This window comes from Homarus americanus, unplaced genomic scaffold (genome assembly GCF_018991925.1).
Source record: "Homarus americanus isolate GMGI-L3 unplaced genomic scaffold, GMGI_Hamer_2.0 scaffold9741, whole genome shotgun sequence".
NCBI classification, from domain to species: domain Eukaryota; kingdom Metazoa; phylum Arthropoda; class Malacostraca; order Decapoda; family Nephropidae; genus Homarus; species Homarus americanus.
The window spans coordinates 455001-470936 of NW_024747359.1; the positions used below are offsets into that span (position 1 = coordinate 455001).

Sequence of the window (15936 nt, forward strand, 5' to 3'; positions counted from 1 at the left end):
TGTGTAGTACTCCTTCTCTCCCTACCTACCTATTCCTTCTTCCTTCTTTTCTCTTCTTTCCTCTTCTTCCTTCCTTCCTTCCTTTTGTTCTTCTCATTCCTCCTCCTCCCCATTCCTCCTCCTTCCTTCCTCCTCCTCCTCCAACACTTAACACTGTTGGAGAGGGAGGAAGGGAGGGAGGGGGGTATAAAGGAAGGGTTGTGTTGGGGGAAGAGTTGGGGAGGTTAGTGCTGATAGTGGATATCCTCCCCCCTTCCCTCTTCCCCTCCCCCATCCCTCCTCCCCTCCCCCCTTCCCCTCATATCCTCACCTCCCCTCTTCTTTCCTCCGTCTCCCCTCTCATTGGTCAAACAAGAGATCGTGTCACTCATGGTACTACATAATGCTCTTTCATTGGTCATGACGTCATTATGATGTCTGAGTGAGTGAGCCTTCTATTGGTCAGTACCAGCGATGACATCACAGACGCGTTAATGGTATAAAACTATGACGTCATCTTTTCTATACGTATTAAAAAGGTTCGTTTCCTCTTAAATATAATAAGATTTTACTCATCTCTTGTTACGTAGGTTAGCTTAGGTTAGGTTAGGTTAGTTTTGGTTAGGTTTGGGCATTTAATCATTGGGTGTATTAGCTTCACACACTATACACCTGCACTGCTACACACACACACACACCTGGTTCACGACACACCAGAATAAGACACATGTTTTGTATCGCATAGTTGCACCATAGTTACAAACGATACAACCTGATATGCTATACACCAGCATTACGACACATTGTACAGCACATTACATTACTCCATATATGCTCCACCACACATATGCTCCATCACACATATGCTCTACTACACATATGGTCTAACACACATATGCTCCACACCTGCTCTAGTACGCATATGGACCACACCAGACACACAAACAGCTATTATGCATTACACACTCACGAACGCACTCACTCAATGACCTAAACACACACACACACACACACACTCACACACACACACACACATGCGCGCTACAAACCTGTCTACCTTACACACCTGTCCAACTACACACCAATCCACCAATGCATATCTGTCAAGCCACAAACCTGTCCATTTATAAATCTATCCAGCCACACACACACACACACACACACACACACACACACACACACACACACACACACACACACACCTGCTAGCATTGCCTCATATTGTGTGTGAGAGAGCAGGAGTGAGGGTAGGCAACCACACCAAGGAGGAAGTTATGGGTCAGCCCGTTAGAGGTCGCCCGTGTCAAACCCTAACGGTGGCTCCTCAGAAACTTCACAAATTATCGTTTCTGGCCCCCACGGAGAGCTGCTGTGCTGTGCTGTGTGGTATGCTGGTGTGGTGTTGTGCTGTGCGGTATGGTATGGTGATGTGGTGCTGTACTGTGCTGTAATGGGGGTGCTGTGTTGTGCTGTGGTAGGGGTGGTGTGCTGTACTGTACTGTGCTGTAGTGGGGGTGCTGTGTTGTGCTGTGGTAGGGGTGGTGTGCTGTACTGTACTGTGCTGTAGTGGGGATGGTGTGCTGTGCTGTGTTGCTGAGGTGCTGAACTGTACTGTGATGTGATGATGATGTGCTGGACAGAGAAAACAGGATACAGAGTCACCAAGAGAGATAGACAGAGAGACTGATAGACATAAAGAGACAGACAGACAGACAGACAATTTGACGGAAATCTATTAAATAGCCAAAAAAAACAACAACGTGTGTTTATTTGTCTTCCTTCCAGGTGAGTTTGAGCAACACACTACCACCAAGAGCTACCTGCTGCCTGGGACTGACGGAGTACCTGTAGGAGGAGGAGGTCGGTAACAAAAATAATTGTTGTTTCTTGGGGTAAAAATAGTTGTCAAGTACACATAACTAATTACACACATACATAGATACATCACTTACACACACACACACACACACACACATACACACACGTATTAGAGATTATTGTATGTGTTAATATATTCTCAACATATAATTATTCGAGAATTCGCATTGATGTTTGTACAGAAGTGATCAGGTAGGTAACCAAACTAAAGGTGAGATGCCGGTAATACTTAACCTAACCTAACCAAACTTAACCTAACGAACCTAACCTAACTTAACCTAACCTAATCTTACCTAACCAAACTTAACCTAACGAACCTAACCTAACCCTCTTACCTTACTTAACCTAACCTAATATTACAATAGCTACGCAAGACCTAAATAAAACATAGCCTATTTAACATACATGCACTAATTTCTATATACAGTACTTATAAAAACAAACATTATCCCAATTTCGTGCTATGTTAATGGCTTATCACTTATATATAAGCCGTATTTAAGAACCGGCATTTTGAGTTATTTATTTTGTATTTTTTTGTAATTTTTTTCCCCCTTATAGGAGTTTAGGTTACATAGTTTCAGGGAGGGGGCAGGCAGGGAGGAGGGGGCAGGCAGGAGGAGGGGCAGGCAGGAGGGAGGGGGGCTGGCAGGGAGGGAGGCAGGGAAGGAGGGAGAGAGGCAGGAACATTTTTCTGGGACACCCTATATACAGGTGAAGTTGTCGAGGATGAAGTGTTGGTGATAATTATATTCTTTGTTTTAGAATTTGATAGCCATGAAATCTGACCTGTGTGTTGGCTGGTGAAGCTCCGGTTACTGTACTCTCTCTCTCTCTCTCTCTCTCTCTCTCTCTCTCTCTCGATTCGCACACACACAAAAAAAAAGACAAGAAAAAAAATGAAGCATCAACATTCACAAGAGTGCCAGTTACACCCACTACCACCACTACCACCACTACCACCACTACCACTACTACTAACACTACCATCACCACTACCACCACTACCACTACTACTAACACTACCACCACCATCACCACTACTCTCACCACCACCAGTGTCACTCCAGAAAACAGTGCCAAGAGTGCAGAGTGACCAGCGTGGCTACTACCCCGCATTACTGCCACCACCTGCGACAACCCCCGTCCCACTCGCTTCTATCCTCGTCCCTTGGGATAGGTAGACGAGCGGTGTGTGTTAGGGGCGCCTAGGCCTAAATATTAATAGGTAGTAAGGGAAGGGGAAGGGGTTTTAGTGAGTGTTAAAGGGAGGGGGAGGTGAGGGAGACACACTTCCGGTGGTCAAGTGTTGTTATTATTGTATCGTGTCCGGGAGAAGCGAGGCGCCCCGGGCTGTAGGTGAGAGAGCAGCCAGGTACACGTCCAGCACGTTGGCGGCCACACACCACCTGCCTCTGGTCTGGCCTCACTGGCTACTACTGGCTTGGTCAGCTACACTGCCTGGCTCTGTAGCAAAATACTAACCTCACTGTTAACCTATTCTGATGGGGTACAGGCAAGGAGAGATGCTTCTATACCCCGTGTGGTGTCCCCAGTCAAGATGTGGCTGAGTCGCGGATTAAGTTAGGTTAGGTTAGGCTTGGGTGGTTAGGTTAGGTTAGGTTAGGTTAGGCTTGGGTGGTTAGTCCTGAAGTAAAATAAGCATGAAAGGTAAATCTTCAGGTGATCCAAATCTCTCTTGAAGTATTTTTAACCACACCCACACAGCACCTTCCCCTCACCCCACAGCACCTCCCACACGCCCACAAAGACCCAATAATGTACACCTCCTTTGTCACCCACTGATTAAGACTTACTGTTCCTTGTACATTTCTGGCACCGCTTTTGTTTATACACCTTAACAACCCAAACCCTGGAATTTACTCGGGGGTCTCGCTGGATTGAAATAGAACCGCATGTTGGAGGCAATACGAATGTGCTACGCTTGAGACATTTACACACCTGTATCACCCTTAATTAAAAGACTCACACCTGTTACACACGTCTAAGTGATTTGTAAAGGTGAAGAAAGAAAAAAAAATCCCCAGTCTAATGTTGGTCAAAATTTTACACACGTTGTATATTCCTTAATTAGAAGTCTTACCTGTGGTGCGTTATGTATCCGAGTGACTGTAATTATTATCGTCTGTAATCACCTGTAGACCTGTAGTTATGAGGGAAAAATTACACACACGTCTGTATTAGTTGTCGACGAATAAGATGGCGTTGTTTTAGCCATTTAATAAAGTTATTGAACTACTGTACTTGACTTGTTTAACCTATACTTGTGGGTCTGATTAGTGTAGTGTAGTGTGGAGTGTGGGTGTAGTGTGGGTGTAGTGTGGGTGTAGTGTAGTGTGGGTGTAGTGTAGTGTGGGTGTAGTGTAGTGTAGTGTAGTGTGGGTGTAGTGTAGTGTGGGTGTAGTGTAGTGTAGCATAGTGTGGGTGTAGGGTAGTGTGTAGTGTAGTATAGTGTGGGTGTAGTGTAGGGGGAGTGTAGTGTAGTGTTGGTGTAGTGTAGTATAGTGTAGTGTAGTGTGGGTGTATGTATGTTTTTCTGGTGTAAATGTTGGATTTATTCATTCATTTATTATAGCCGTTTCATTCATTTAAGTGTTGCAGTTTTTCATTCATTTATAAGTGTTGGAGCTGTTCTTTCATTCATTTAAGTGTTGCAGTTTTTCATTCATTTATAAGTGTTGGAGCTGTTCTTTCATTGATTTAAGTGTTACAGTTTACCATTCATTTAAATAATAGAGTCATTCTTTCATGTAACGTGACTTTGATACAGCGCACTTACCATTCTTCTGTAATTTTTAAGATATTTACTGTAACTATTAAATTGTTAACGGAAGTTTCATGCCTGCTGTAATCACCTGTATTAAAGCTGCTGTATTCACCTGTCTTCAAGCTGCTGTAGTCACCTATATTCAACGTAATTTTTATGTTGTACTACGATTCATATTCCAAATCGCTCTTACGGTAAATAGAACTACCTGAAGAATAGACACCCCAGCTTATTTTACCTGAAGAATAGACACCCCAGCTTATTTTACCTGAAGAATAGACACCCCAGCTTATTTTACCTGAAGAATAGACACCCCAGCTTATTTTACCTGAAGAATAGACACCCCAGCTTATTTTTGAGCTATTTTTGGAGGTTATGTTTGTGCTTCAACTTATGTTAGGTTAGTTTAAGTTAGGTTACCATTTGATTAGATTAGGTTAGGAACAGGACAGGTTGGACTAGGTCAGGAGAGGTTAGGTTAGGTTAGGTTCTTTCTTACATTATCAGTAACGAGGCCATTTGATCGTAAGAACCTTTTTTTTGTGAGTCTGGACGTGAGTAAGAGAACCAGCGTTTAGAAGCTCCATTCATGCGGCGGTCAGTGAACGAGCCTCTCTCCGTCCATTCACGTAATTGTGTGTGTGTGTGTGTGTGTGTGTGTGTGTGTGTTAGGAGGTACAGTCGTAGTGCGTTCATTCACACTATAGCATCACAACCACAGCAACCGCCATCATCACCACAACTACCACCATCATCACCACAACTACCACCATCATCACCACAACTACCACCATCATCACCACAACTACCACCATCATCACCACAACTCCCGCCATCATCACCACAACTACCACCATCATCACCACAACTACCACCATCATCACCACAACTCCCACCATCATCACCACTACCACCATCATCACCACAACTACCACCATCGAGTTCTGTGTTGAGGTTATTGGGAAGAGGAAGAAGGGGGGGGGGGTGAATGAGGAGGGGGTAGGAAGGGGGTGAATGATGAGGGGGGAGGAAGAGGGAGGGGAACGTAAGAGTAGGAAGATGAAGGAAAGGAGAAGGGGAGGAAGAGGAGAGAAGAAGAGAGGTGGTGGAAAATGGAAAGATAGAGGAAGAAGAGGAATGCTAGAAGAGGAGAATGAGGAGGAGGAGGAGGAGGAGGGAGGGGTGATAGGAGACGAGGAAGAATGGGAAGCTTAAAAGAAAAAGGCAGAGAAAAGGGAAGGAGAAGGAAGGAAGGAAGGAGGTAGAGCAGGTGTTAAAATTTTTACTGTCCCCCCCGTCCTCTCGTGTCGTTGACCTCCTGTAGTTAAGACATTTTTACCTAATAGGAGTGAACTAGATCACCACCTTGTTGAGTATGGGACACGTGCACCTCGCCTGAGCACTGGAATATACCTGAGGAAACAAGACACATTGACAGGCACGTGTATATACATTGACAGTCACGTGTATATACATTGACAGGCACGTGTATATGCATTGACAGTCACTTTTATATACATTGACAGTCACGTATATACATTGATGATAACATAAATGCGTCAGAATTGGCCTTATACACAAGAATATATGCGTATACATAGACCAAAAATAACATTAGTGTTTATGTATACAGAATTACAATTGGTTTTAATTATGTATAGGGTATGTGTGAGATATACATAGACGAGAGTATGACGTTTTATGTATGAAAGAAAATGATGTGATTTGTGTTACTTTATATACAGGTAACGACAGAGGAGTATCAGGGTTTAATATATGGGATAAATTGTGATGTTTAACCTCTTCAGACTTAACCTCTAGAGTACGATAACTTAACCTCTAGAGTACGATAACTTAACCTCTAGAGTACGATGACTTAACCTCTAGAGTACGATAACTTAACCTCTAGAGTACGATAACTTAACCTCTAGAGTACGATAACTTAACCTCTAGAGTACGATAACTTAACCTCTAGAGTACGATAACTTAACCTCTAGAGTACGATAACTTAACCTCTAGAGTACGATAACTTAACCTCTAGAGTACGATGACTTAACCTCTAGAGTACGATGACTTAACCTCTAGAGTACGATAACTTAACCTCTAGAGTACGATAACTTAACCTCTAGAGTACGATGACTTAACCTCTAGAGTACGATGACTTAACCTCTAGAGTACGATAACTTAACCTCTAGAGTACGATAACTTAACTCTAGAGTACGATAACTTAACCTCTAGAGTACGATAACTTAACCTCTAGAGTACGATAACTTAACCTCTAGAGTACGATAACTTAACCTCTAGAGTACGATAACTTAACCTCTAGAGTACGATAACTTAACCTCTAGAGTACGATAACTTAACCTCTAGAGTACGATAACTTAACCTCTAGAGTACGATGACTATCAAGGAACAACAGGAACAAGGAACATCAATACCACCATCAAGGAACAACAGGAACAAGGAACATCAATACCACCATCAAGGAACAACAGGAACAAGGAACATCAATACCACCATCACGGAACAACAGGAACAAGGAACACCAATACCACCTTCAAGGAACACCAATACCACCATCAAGGAACACCAATACCACCAAACAAGGAACACCAAGGAACACCAATACCACCATCAAGGAACACCAATACCACCATCAAGGAACACCAATACCACCAAACAAGGAACACCAACGAACATCAATACCACCATTAAGGAACACCAGGAACAGCAACAGCAGAAGTGGCAGGCGGTGAAACACAACTATATTACTGGGTCACGCGGACATTGGTCACTCCTTCCGCTGTGTGGGGGGGTGAGGAGGAGGGGGAGGGAGAGATTATTGGTGATGGGGAGGAGGAGGGAAGGAGGTGATAAGCGGTGGGGGTAGGGAAGGAGGTGATGGAGGTGGGGTAAAAATGCGGATTTGGGAAGGCGATTAAAGAGGAACTGAGAAAAGAATGATATGATAATGATAATAATAATAATAATAAAATTTTGATAGCCAGTCAAACCTCTCTCTCTCTCTCTACACCTTTTCTTTCCACTCTGCTGTTGTTATTTTTAAATATCTGTCTGTCTCTCCGTACTGCCGTCCATGACACGTGGACATTGTGGGTCGCCTCTTTAAGACAGACAGACAGACAGACACGCAGCTCGTTTCCTTCATTTCCTCGTGTAGGTGAGGAGGAATGTGGCGGTGCCTCAGGGTCTGGGCCAACATCCACACAGGTCGGCAGTAGTTTATATTTTCACCATAACTGAGAGAGAGAGAGAGAGAGAGAGGAACTATTGTAGAAGGTTCACCTGTCTGGTCTAAGGTTCACCTGTCCGGTCTAAGGTTCACCTGTCCGGTCTAAGGTTCACCTGTCCGGTCTAAGGTTCACCTGTCCGGTCTAAGGTTCACCTATCCGGTCTAAGGTTCACCTGTCCGGTCTAAGGTTCACCTGTCCGGTCTAAGGTTCACCTGTCCGGTCTAAGGTTCACCTGTCCGGTCTAAGGTTCACCTGTCCGGCGTATATTGAAAAAGAACCCATATTCAGTAATGTTCCTCTGGTTTTAAGAGACCATGATGTGTTCGATATGATTTTCCATCCTGCCTCTCCCATACACGACCCTGCCTCTACAGTACACCATCATGCCTCTACAGTACACCATCCTGCCTCTACAGTACACCATCCTGCCTCTACAGTACACCATCCTGCCTCTACAGTACACCATCATGCCTTTCCCGTCCACCTCGCGCCGTCTCGCCTCGTCAAGCACAATCAGCGTTTCATTCGATTGAGGGTTAGCGGCCAAACATCTCCTGGCGAACCAATAATCTAGCGAATAGTTGGCCTCCTTTCCCTCCTGGGGGTGTCAAGAACGTCCCAATCTACGTCAGGTTGTCTCTTTCGGGTCGTCAATTCCTCCGCGAGTCTTGACAGTTTGAGAAATTGGACAGGAATATAATTTTTGTTTATTTATGTTTTAAGTTTGGTTTGATTGAATTTGATTCGTAAAAAAAAACAACTGTAACAAAATATTCCTAATTTACTCGGTTAGGTTCGGTTAGTCTAGCCTACAGGTGATTCTATTTTGACCTGAGATCGAATGTTGCGTATGAATGTTTGTGTTTATCATGGATCAGGGTGGCATTGATGTATGAATGTATGTATGTCTGTATGTATATATGTATGTATATATGTATGTATGTATGTATGTATGTATGTGCGTGAGAGGTGTGTGTGTGTGTGTGTCCCGCTTTCCCGCTGGCCACACGATTGACGGTCAGTTTCCCTACCAGCACCAGCGTACCGTGGCCGCCGTGGTCAACATTACCCGCCAACCCACAGCCCCGGGCGCCACCACCGTTACCGGGATGGAAACACACACAGTCATGGCCATTTTCTGACGTAATTGTCTAAGGGGACTCCAGCCGGCACGGGACTCTTCTATCTAATGCATTTATCGTTATTGTCAGGAAGTAGCTTGGTATCGTAAAGGTGGCTTGGTATCGTGGGTTTTGAGGTGGCTTGGTATCGTGGGTTTTGAGGTGGCTTGGTATCGTGGGTTTTGAGGTGGCTTGGTATCGTGGGTTTTAAGGTGGCTTGGTATCTTGGTGGTTTAGTATCGTGAGTTATGAGGTGGTTTGGTATCGTCGGTTTTGAGGTGGTTTGGTATCGTTCATTTTCTGTTGCAATTTTCAAGGGGATACTCCACTCTGGGTATCGTCAGGTTATAATGGTATTGTAGGATTGTCGAGGATCGTACTGAGGCAACAGTGTAGAAACTATCGGTTCTATCGTCTGTAGCAATAAAAAAATGTCTTGGGGTATTGTAGGGGTATCGTTCAGGGGATTAATTTAGTATCGTTCAGGCGAAAAATATCTCGTGGACGTTACAATGTTATCAAGGCACCTCGACCACCTATGTTGAGTTAGGTTTAGGTTAGGTTAGGGTAAGTTAGGTTAGGTTAGATTAGCGTTACGGTGGGGTAGGTTAAGATAGGTTTGGTTAGGGTAGGGTAAGTTAGGTTAGGTTAGATTAGCGTTACGGTGGGGTAGGTTAGGATAGGTTTGGTTAGGGTAGGGTAAGTTAAGTTAAGGTAGGGTAGGGTGGTTAATCTTCAGGTGAAATAAACTGAGGTGCAGAATCTTTAGGCGATCCGTTATTTTTTAGTTCAGGTAAACTCCAATTTTCCCCCAGGTGAGTCTTGCCATGCACACAAGCTATAGGTAAGAAGTTGTCATGACCAGTAGCGTTTGTATCTGTCGCTCATTTGTAGGGTTGATGGCAATTTGGGCGGCGTAATGATGCCCAAACATGGAGGAAATGGAAAGCAAATAGACCTGGCACGAACTACATAAGTCGGCCGGTGTAAATTAATGGCTGGTTGCAGGAGTCAGTATAGTTGGACGTCTGACCCGGCACTGTCCGCCCTCATTTGTCCGCTCCGATTTATTTTGGGAGTTATTTTTTGTTGTTATTATTTTTTTCTATGTCCTCGGGAATGATTGAGTAATTTTGCTCATTGTCCTCCTGTATATAAAGTATTGTGCTCAGTTATATCAGAATTCTTGAAGGTGAATTGATAACACACCTCTTTTTCTCGCCTTTGTCCCCATGACTCAGGTATTTTTAGATGCGTTGCGTGACTTGATTTAAGAAAGTCTCGCCATCAAAGACAAGTAATCGATGGAGCTAATCCTGAAACAGATTCATTACACGATAGATTAACAGGTGTGAATACACTTAGAAGCCCCGCGCTCATTGGTGGAGACTTGTGCGTACTGACCTGGGCCAGCCAGTGACAGCGCGGCTAACAGGTCTGTTCCCGGGAGGGGGCGGGGCCTGTGAACATGTGCATTCGTCGACGGGGTTCGGGAGGCAACACATTATTCTTACTTGACCGGGTGTGCGAACTGGATCGACGGTGTGTGGTGTGTGCGTGTGTCTGTCTGTGCTGATACAGTAGTAGTATGGTGATAGGATAGACGAAGGTACTGACTGTCTCCAGAGAGTGTTACGTGATGTTCGCGTTCGTTGCCTGGGCTTGTTGCAATTTTTCATTTAAATTATTAAATGATTAATTTGTTTCTGGATCATATTTTTACATATACCAAAGGTGTATCAAATAATATATAACTCACAACCAAAGAATTGATAACCAAAGACGTGGTGTGTAGGGAGGGACGCATGCCACTTGTACACAACAAACTTTTACTTAAGCTTGGCTACGAGAACAACGTGGTGTGGTGAGATCTTCGCCCAGCGTGTGTGCCTCCAGCAGCCTTCCTACTGCTGCCTCTAACATCATCATCCCCGGCTGGAGTCATCAAGGCCGGAGGAGGAGAGAGAGAGAGAGGATAACACGAGGAAGGTGTTAGGGTGTAGTGGAGTTGAGTGAGTACCGGTGGTTGTCCCTGCTGGTGGTCACCGGATACTCCCTGATACCCGACCCAGCGGTACCTGCTAGGGCACGCGACACTCCCCAGGGCCTAGCCACCCAGCAGTGCCACCAGGGACCGTCAGCAGTACCAGCCTGTTGTACGCCAAGGGCAAGGGCCAGGCAGGTCAGTTGTACGGCAACGTCGACAAATACTGGCACCAGAATCAGTCAGGAGTGCCAGGAAGTAGTAAAGCCATGGTCAGTCAGCACCGTCACCTGGGCCAACCAACAGTATTACAAGGGCTATCCAATAGTGCCCTCAAAGACAAGCATTTTTATGGCCAGGACTAACAGCCAACCAAGAGTGCCAGAAAAGCTGCTAGACTGGCGGTAAGGGCAGAATATTAGGTACTGAGACAATTTACCCCAAAGAGCCAGCCTTGACAACCTCTTATAGACTAATGTTATAATCCTGTAATTTATATAATCTAAAACAAAGAGGGCAATGTTGTGGTGGCTGTAGACGCATAAATAGGACCTCGGTGTTGTTGATAAAGAGTGAGGAATAGGGAGTAAAGGGCGTAAGACAGCTGTGAAGACCTGCAGGATAAGATGGAACAAGCTTATGAGCTGAGACAGTTCTGTGGAGGGGAGCTGAGACCTGCAGAGAGGTACTACCCTACACATGGTAAGTGGTGGTAGTGGTGTTATTATCATCTCTAATAATTTCAATCTTCTATAATCAACACATCTATAATCCTTTTGTATTTATATTGTTTATGTACTTGAAGAATGGGGGTAATACATAGCGGTCTTTGTTGACGTATAATTCTGAAATTTTACGCATTTCGGAAACTTACTTACTCTTTTGTTTACCTGGGATTGATTATATATATTACTATTTTATAGACTTGAGAGCATTTGATATTTTACTTACGGTTCTAATGAGTAAAACAACGTAATTCAAAGGTTGTAAACAAATAGTCTCCATCGATGTTGTCTTTGCGTAAGTGGGAGGAGTGAATGGGTCATCACTTACGAGGATTTACGCACGGCTGTTGAAATGCGTATGTATATAAGTTAGGTGTCTGGTGTTGATTTGGTGGTGGTGGTGTTAGAAGATTTGACACCGAGGTTTAAATAATTTTCCTGTACTGTTCTTATTGTCTTTGTCACATTGTTCTGATTTTTTTGTATTCTTGTTTCTTTTTCCCGACGACAACACGGGTGGTAGTGGCGGTCACCTTGGTTGGGTCCCTTCTTCACGCGGGAAGGAGGAGTGGTCTTATTGGCACAGGTGATGAGGTAAAATAGCCTCTCCTTGGAGGTGTGGGGGTAGTACCTTGGTATACCTGCGTACACTGGTTTGGACTATGAGTTCTGGTTTGTGTTTTGTTGTAGTAGTTGTAGGAGTAGTTGTAGTAGTTACAGTAGTGGTAATATATCTTATCTTCAAAAGCCTGAGCAAAGTGTGTGTGTGTGTGGGGTGTGTGGTGTTATTAAGGCGTAGGTACGAACGGTGAGCTAAATTTGTCCTTTTGAGTTTCAAGATTAAACTAGTATTAGGTACAGTTGGCATAGATTAGGTTAGGTACAGTTAGGTTAGAAAGTTTAAGCCATATTAGGAAATTCACTCCCCCTCTCCCTCCTCCCCCACCTGCAGTTACTCTACAAAACAAATTTATCTACATAGGTAATAGCGTTACAAAAGGGGGGGGGTGTTGATTTTTTAGTAAGACAGGTAACTGGTGAAGGAGGGGGCTCACCTGGGCAGTAATTACAGGTGTTGTGGTAGTGCAGGTAAGGAGGGAGTCACCTTGCCTACATTCTCCCCCCCCCCTCCCTAATTACTGCTCATTTGTCACTCAGGTGTCATGTTGTGTGTGTTGGTAATTGTGAGCTGAACTGGACATCTTTTTTGTGCTTTTTCGGTGAAGATTATTATTATTATTATTGGTGGTGGTAGCAGTAATTGTAGTCGTATTGTTATAATCCTTATTTCTCACGAGGGCTAAATATTTCTCACGGGGGGTAAATATTTATCATGAGGGCTAAATATTTCTCACGGGTACTAAATATTTCTCACGAGGGGTAAATATTTCTCACGGGGGCTAAATATTTCTCACGAGGGCTAAATATTTCTCACGGGGGGGGTAAATATTTCTCACGAGGGCTAAATATTTATCATGGGGGCTAAATATTTCTCACGGGGACTAAATATTTCTCACGAGGGGTAAATATTTCTCACGAGGGCTAAATATTTCTCACGGGGGCTAAATATATCTCACGGGGGCTAAATATGTCTCACGGGTGGTGTAAGTTGAGTAATACAGTATTATGTACGCATCAGGCATGAGAAGACAGTTTGTGTTATCTCGGGTAACTCAGAAACTCTCGGATGTGACGAAATAACACTCGCCTAGTGCATAAACCACATATATTCACCGCCAAATTCTAATACATATTCACCGTTAAATTTACCACATATCCACCGCCAATTTTACCTCGCGAACTTGCATAAAATATCTGTCTTGAAGTAGTTAAGATCGCCAAAATAATCACGTATGTCGTCTGTGTTAACGTAGGTAATACCCATAAGACACCTGGTTTCTCTTAGCTAAACAATACGGGGCCGTTATAATTGTAAAAAAAAAAAATTCTTCCCCCAATATAAACACACAAAATCAGTTATCTGTGTCAAGTTGCCTCCGTCACCATCCACCCCCCCCCTCCCCTATCCCTCTCCCTCCCCCTACTACCCCCCTCCCCCCATCCTTCCCTCCCCCCTCCAGTCAGCAGCGGTGGTCGTGAGAATGAGTTTTGTGAGCTGCCAGTGACCTCAGACATGTAAAGACTCTTATTGTGTTTTTTTTTTTTATCTCTTTCTTGTGTGTTTGGATTTTATCAGAGCGAGTGTGAATGAGTGTGACGCCGGCGACCATTTCCACGCCTAACTTTATATACACCGTGTGCAGCCTGTCGCGTATGTGTGCTACTGACTGTGTTTACGTCACTCTCCCAGATTACCAGATACAAAAGGGAAAGCTTTTATCTTGCTTCAAGCTTGACTAAGTTTAGTTTCGAGCTCCCGCAAAAGTGTGTGTGTGTGATGGTGACCTTGTTTTAATTTAAAGGATTGTCTGTTCACTGGAAATGGGCACAGGTAATTGTATGCAAGTGGGTTAGGTTAGGTTATTGTTGAAGTGGTCTATAGCCGACATTGAAAACCACCTGATTGGAAAAGTTTACTGAGAGCGTATGCAAATAGGTCATGTACCAAACTGAATGCGTAAACTACCATCTCATTATACGAGCCTAAACTACCCCATGACATAATGACCTAAGCTGCCAGGGGTGTTATGACCACAATCACTATAAAATAACTTTGTTCTACATCTAAACAATACTTTCTCCGTCTACACTATTTGACTACACAACTAGGTGATCAATAGCAATCACGCCTCCACCACCAATTCCTTACGGTCATTTTCCGGATCATTTAACCGTGAGTTTTATGGCCGCTATTCACACCGCTGAGTGTCTAGAAACTTTAACTTGTCGCCGGTATTATAATTTTCCTCAGGCCAGAGAGAATTGAATATTTGCGATCGATTTAGCAGTAAGAAAATTATATCTATCCTGAGAGAGTTTTGGGTTATCTTTAAAAACTAATAATAATAATGGAACAGTCAGTCTGTAAAAAAAATATTACCGTTAATTAAAATACTGACATTCCTCCTACAAGATTTAATTAAACTTTTTATATAACCGGTAAACACAGAGATGGTAAAAGGAAAAGTTGTAATTTAATAAACACTTAAGAAATGTTGATGTTATTCCGGTGTAGACGTGTAACTGAGTAAACACGCGCTCCTAGCCCAACGACCCAGCAGACATACTGTAGGTAGGAAGATTAACTTAATTTGCGGAGTGTTAATCTAGCGGTGGTGTTCATCTTATTAGTGTGGTCGTATTGTCATGGTACCCTCTTAGAAAGTTTATCTCCAGCCAGATAAATCATATACCGTAGAAAAGTATTTATGAATGAATGTTGTATCACCTGTTTTTGTCGTCATGAAATTGTGGTTTGTAGTAGACCTAGGAATTTCTCACTGAAGAGCACCAATCTCCATAATCTTGCTATATCCTCTTCGCCACTGATCGGTTCTGTTAGCTACTTGGGCGGTCGGTCACGTCTCTCTTACACACTGTTGACAAGTACTGGGCATGTACTGGTTAGTGTATCTTTACCTGCGTCAGTGTTGGTCAAGCCTGGTGAAGCGAACATCCCCGAGTTTCAGGTATAAACGCTCGACTGAGTAATGCCCTCTGAGATGCTTATAAACTATTAAATCACATCTTGGCCATCTGTAGTATCAGTTAATGAGCCAATTGAGGTGCTGAAGTGTAGGCACCAGTCTTGTCAGGAGTGTATGGATTATGTTGTAAATACTGTTCATGTCTCACTGCATCAGGGCCATCGGAGGGGCTCAGTCTCCCTTGATTAGGAGGACTTTGAATACTGAACTGTTGGTGTAATTCTTGTTTTCGAACCACTTCATGTATGTTTGTGTGTCAGTGTATGTGGACATGAGTGTATATGTGTCAGTGTATGTGGACATGAGTGTATATGTGTCTATGGTTGTGCGGCGTGTGACAGGATATGTGCGACTGTGTGTATAAAGGTATTCGTGACTACACATGCTTACCTTGATGTTTGAGTATACTTGGTAGACGTTGGTCCTCGTGGCCCTGCTGCAGTAGTGACCCACATCCACCACCGCCCATTAGGCTTCTCAAGTTGACTCTCTCATTATCCATCGTCACTGTACAACAACTGGTCTTTATGTTGATGATTTAAGACTGTATTAAACTCATTTACTGTCAGTGTCGGCTTAAGACAAAGTGCTTGATGAAA

General features: G+C 43.7%; 1 protein-coding gene across 6 annotated transcripts in view; it reads left to right on the plus strand.

The window, feature by feature from the left end:
- The window catches only part of LOC121879563 (myelin regulatory factor-like protein), a 96907-nt gene that overhangs the window by 42075 nt on the left and 38896 nt on the right, over positions 1-15936 (plus strand). For 3 of the 6 annotated variants that reach the window (XM_042386215.1, XM_042386218.1, XM_042386219.1), the window contains exon 2: positions 1765-1839. The exons of 2 other annotated variants lie outside the window; for them this stretch is intronic. In XM_042386215.1, the coding sequence (XP_042242149.1) occupies positions 1765-1839 (75 nt within the window). Of the gene's footprint in view, positions 1-1764; positions 1840-10572; positions 11707-15936 lie in introns of those variants that run through there. One more of the 6 variants, XM_042386216.1, reaches the window with a different exon arrangement.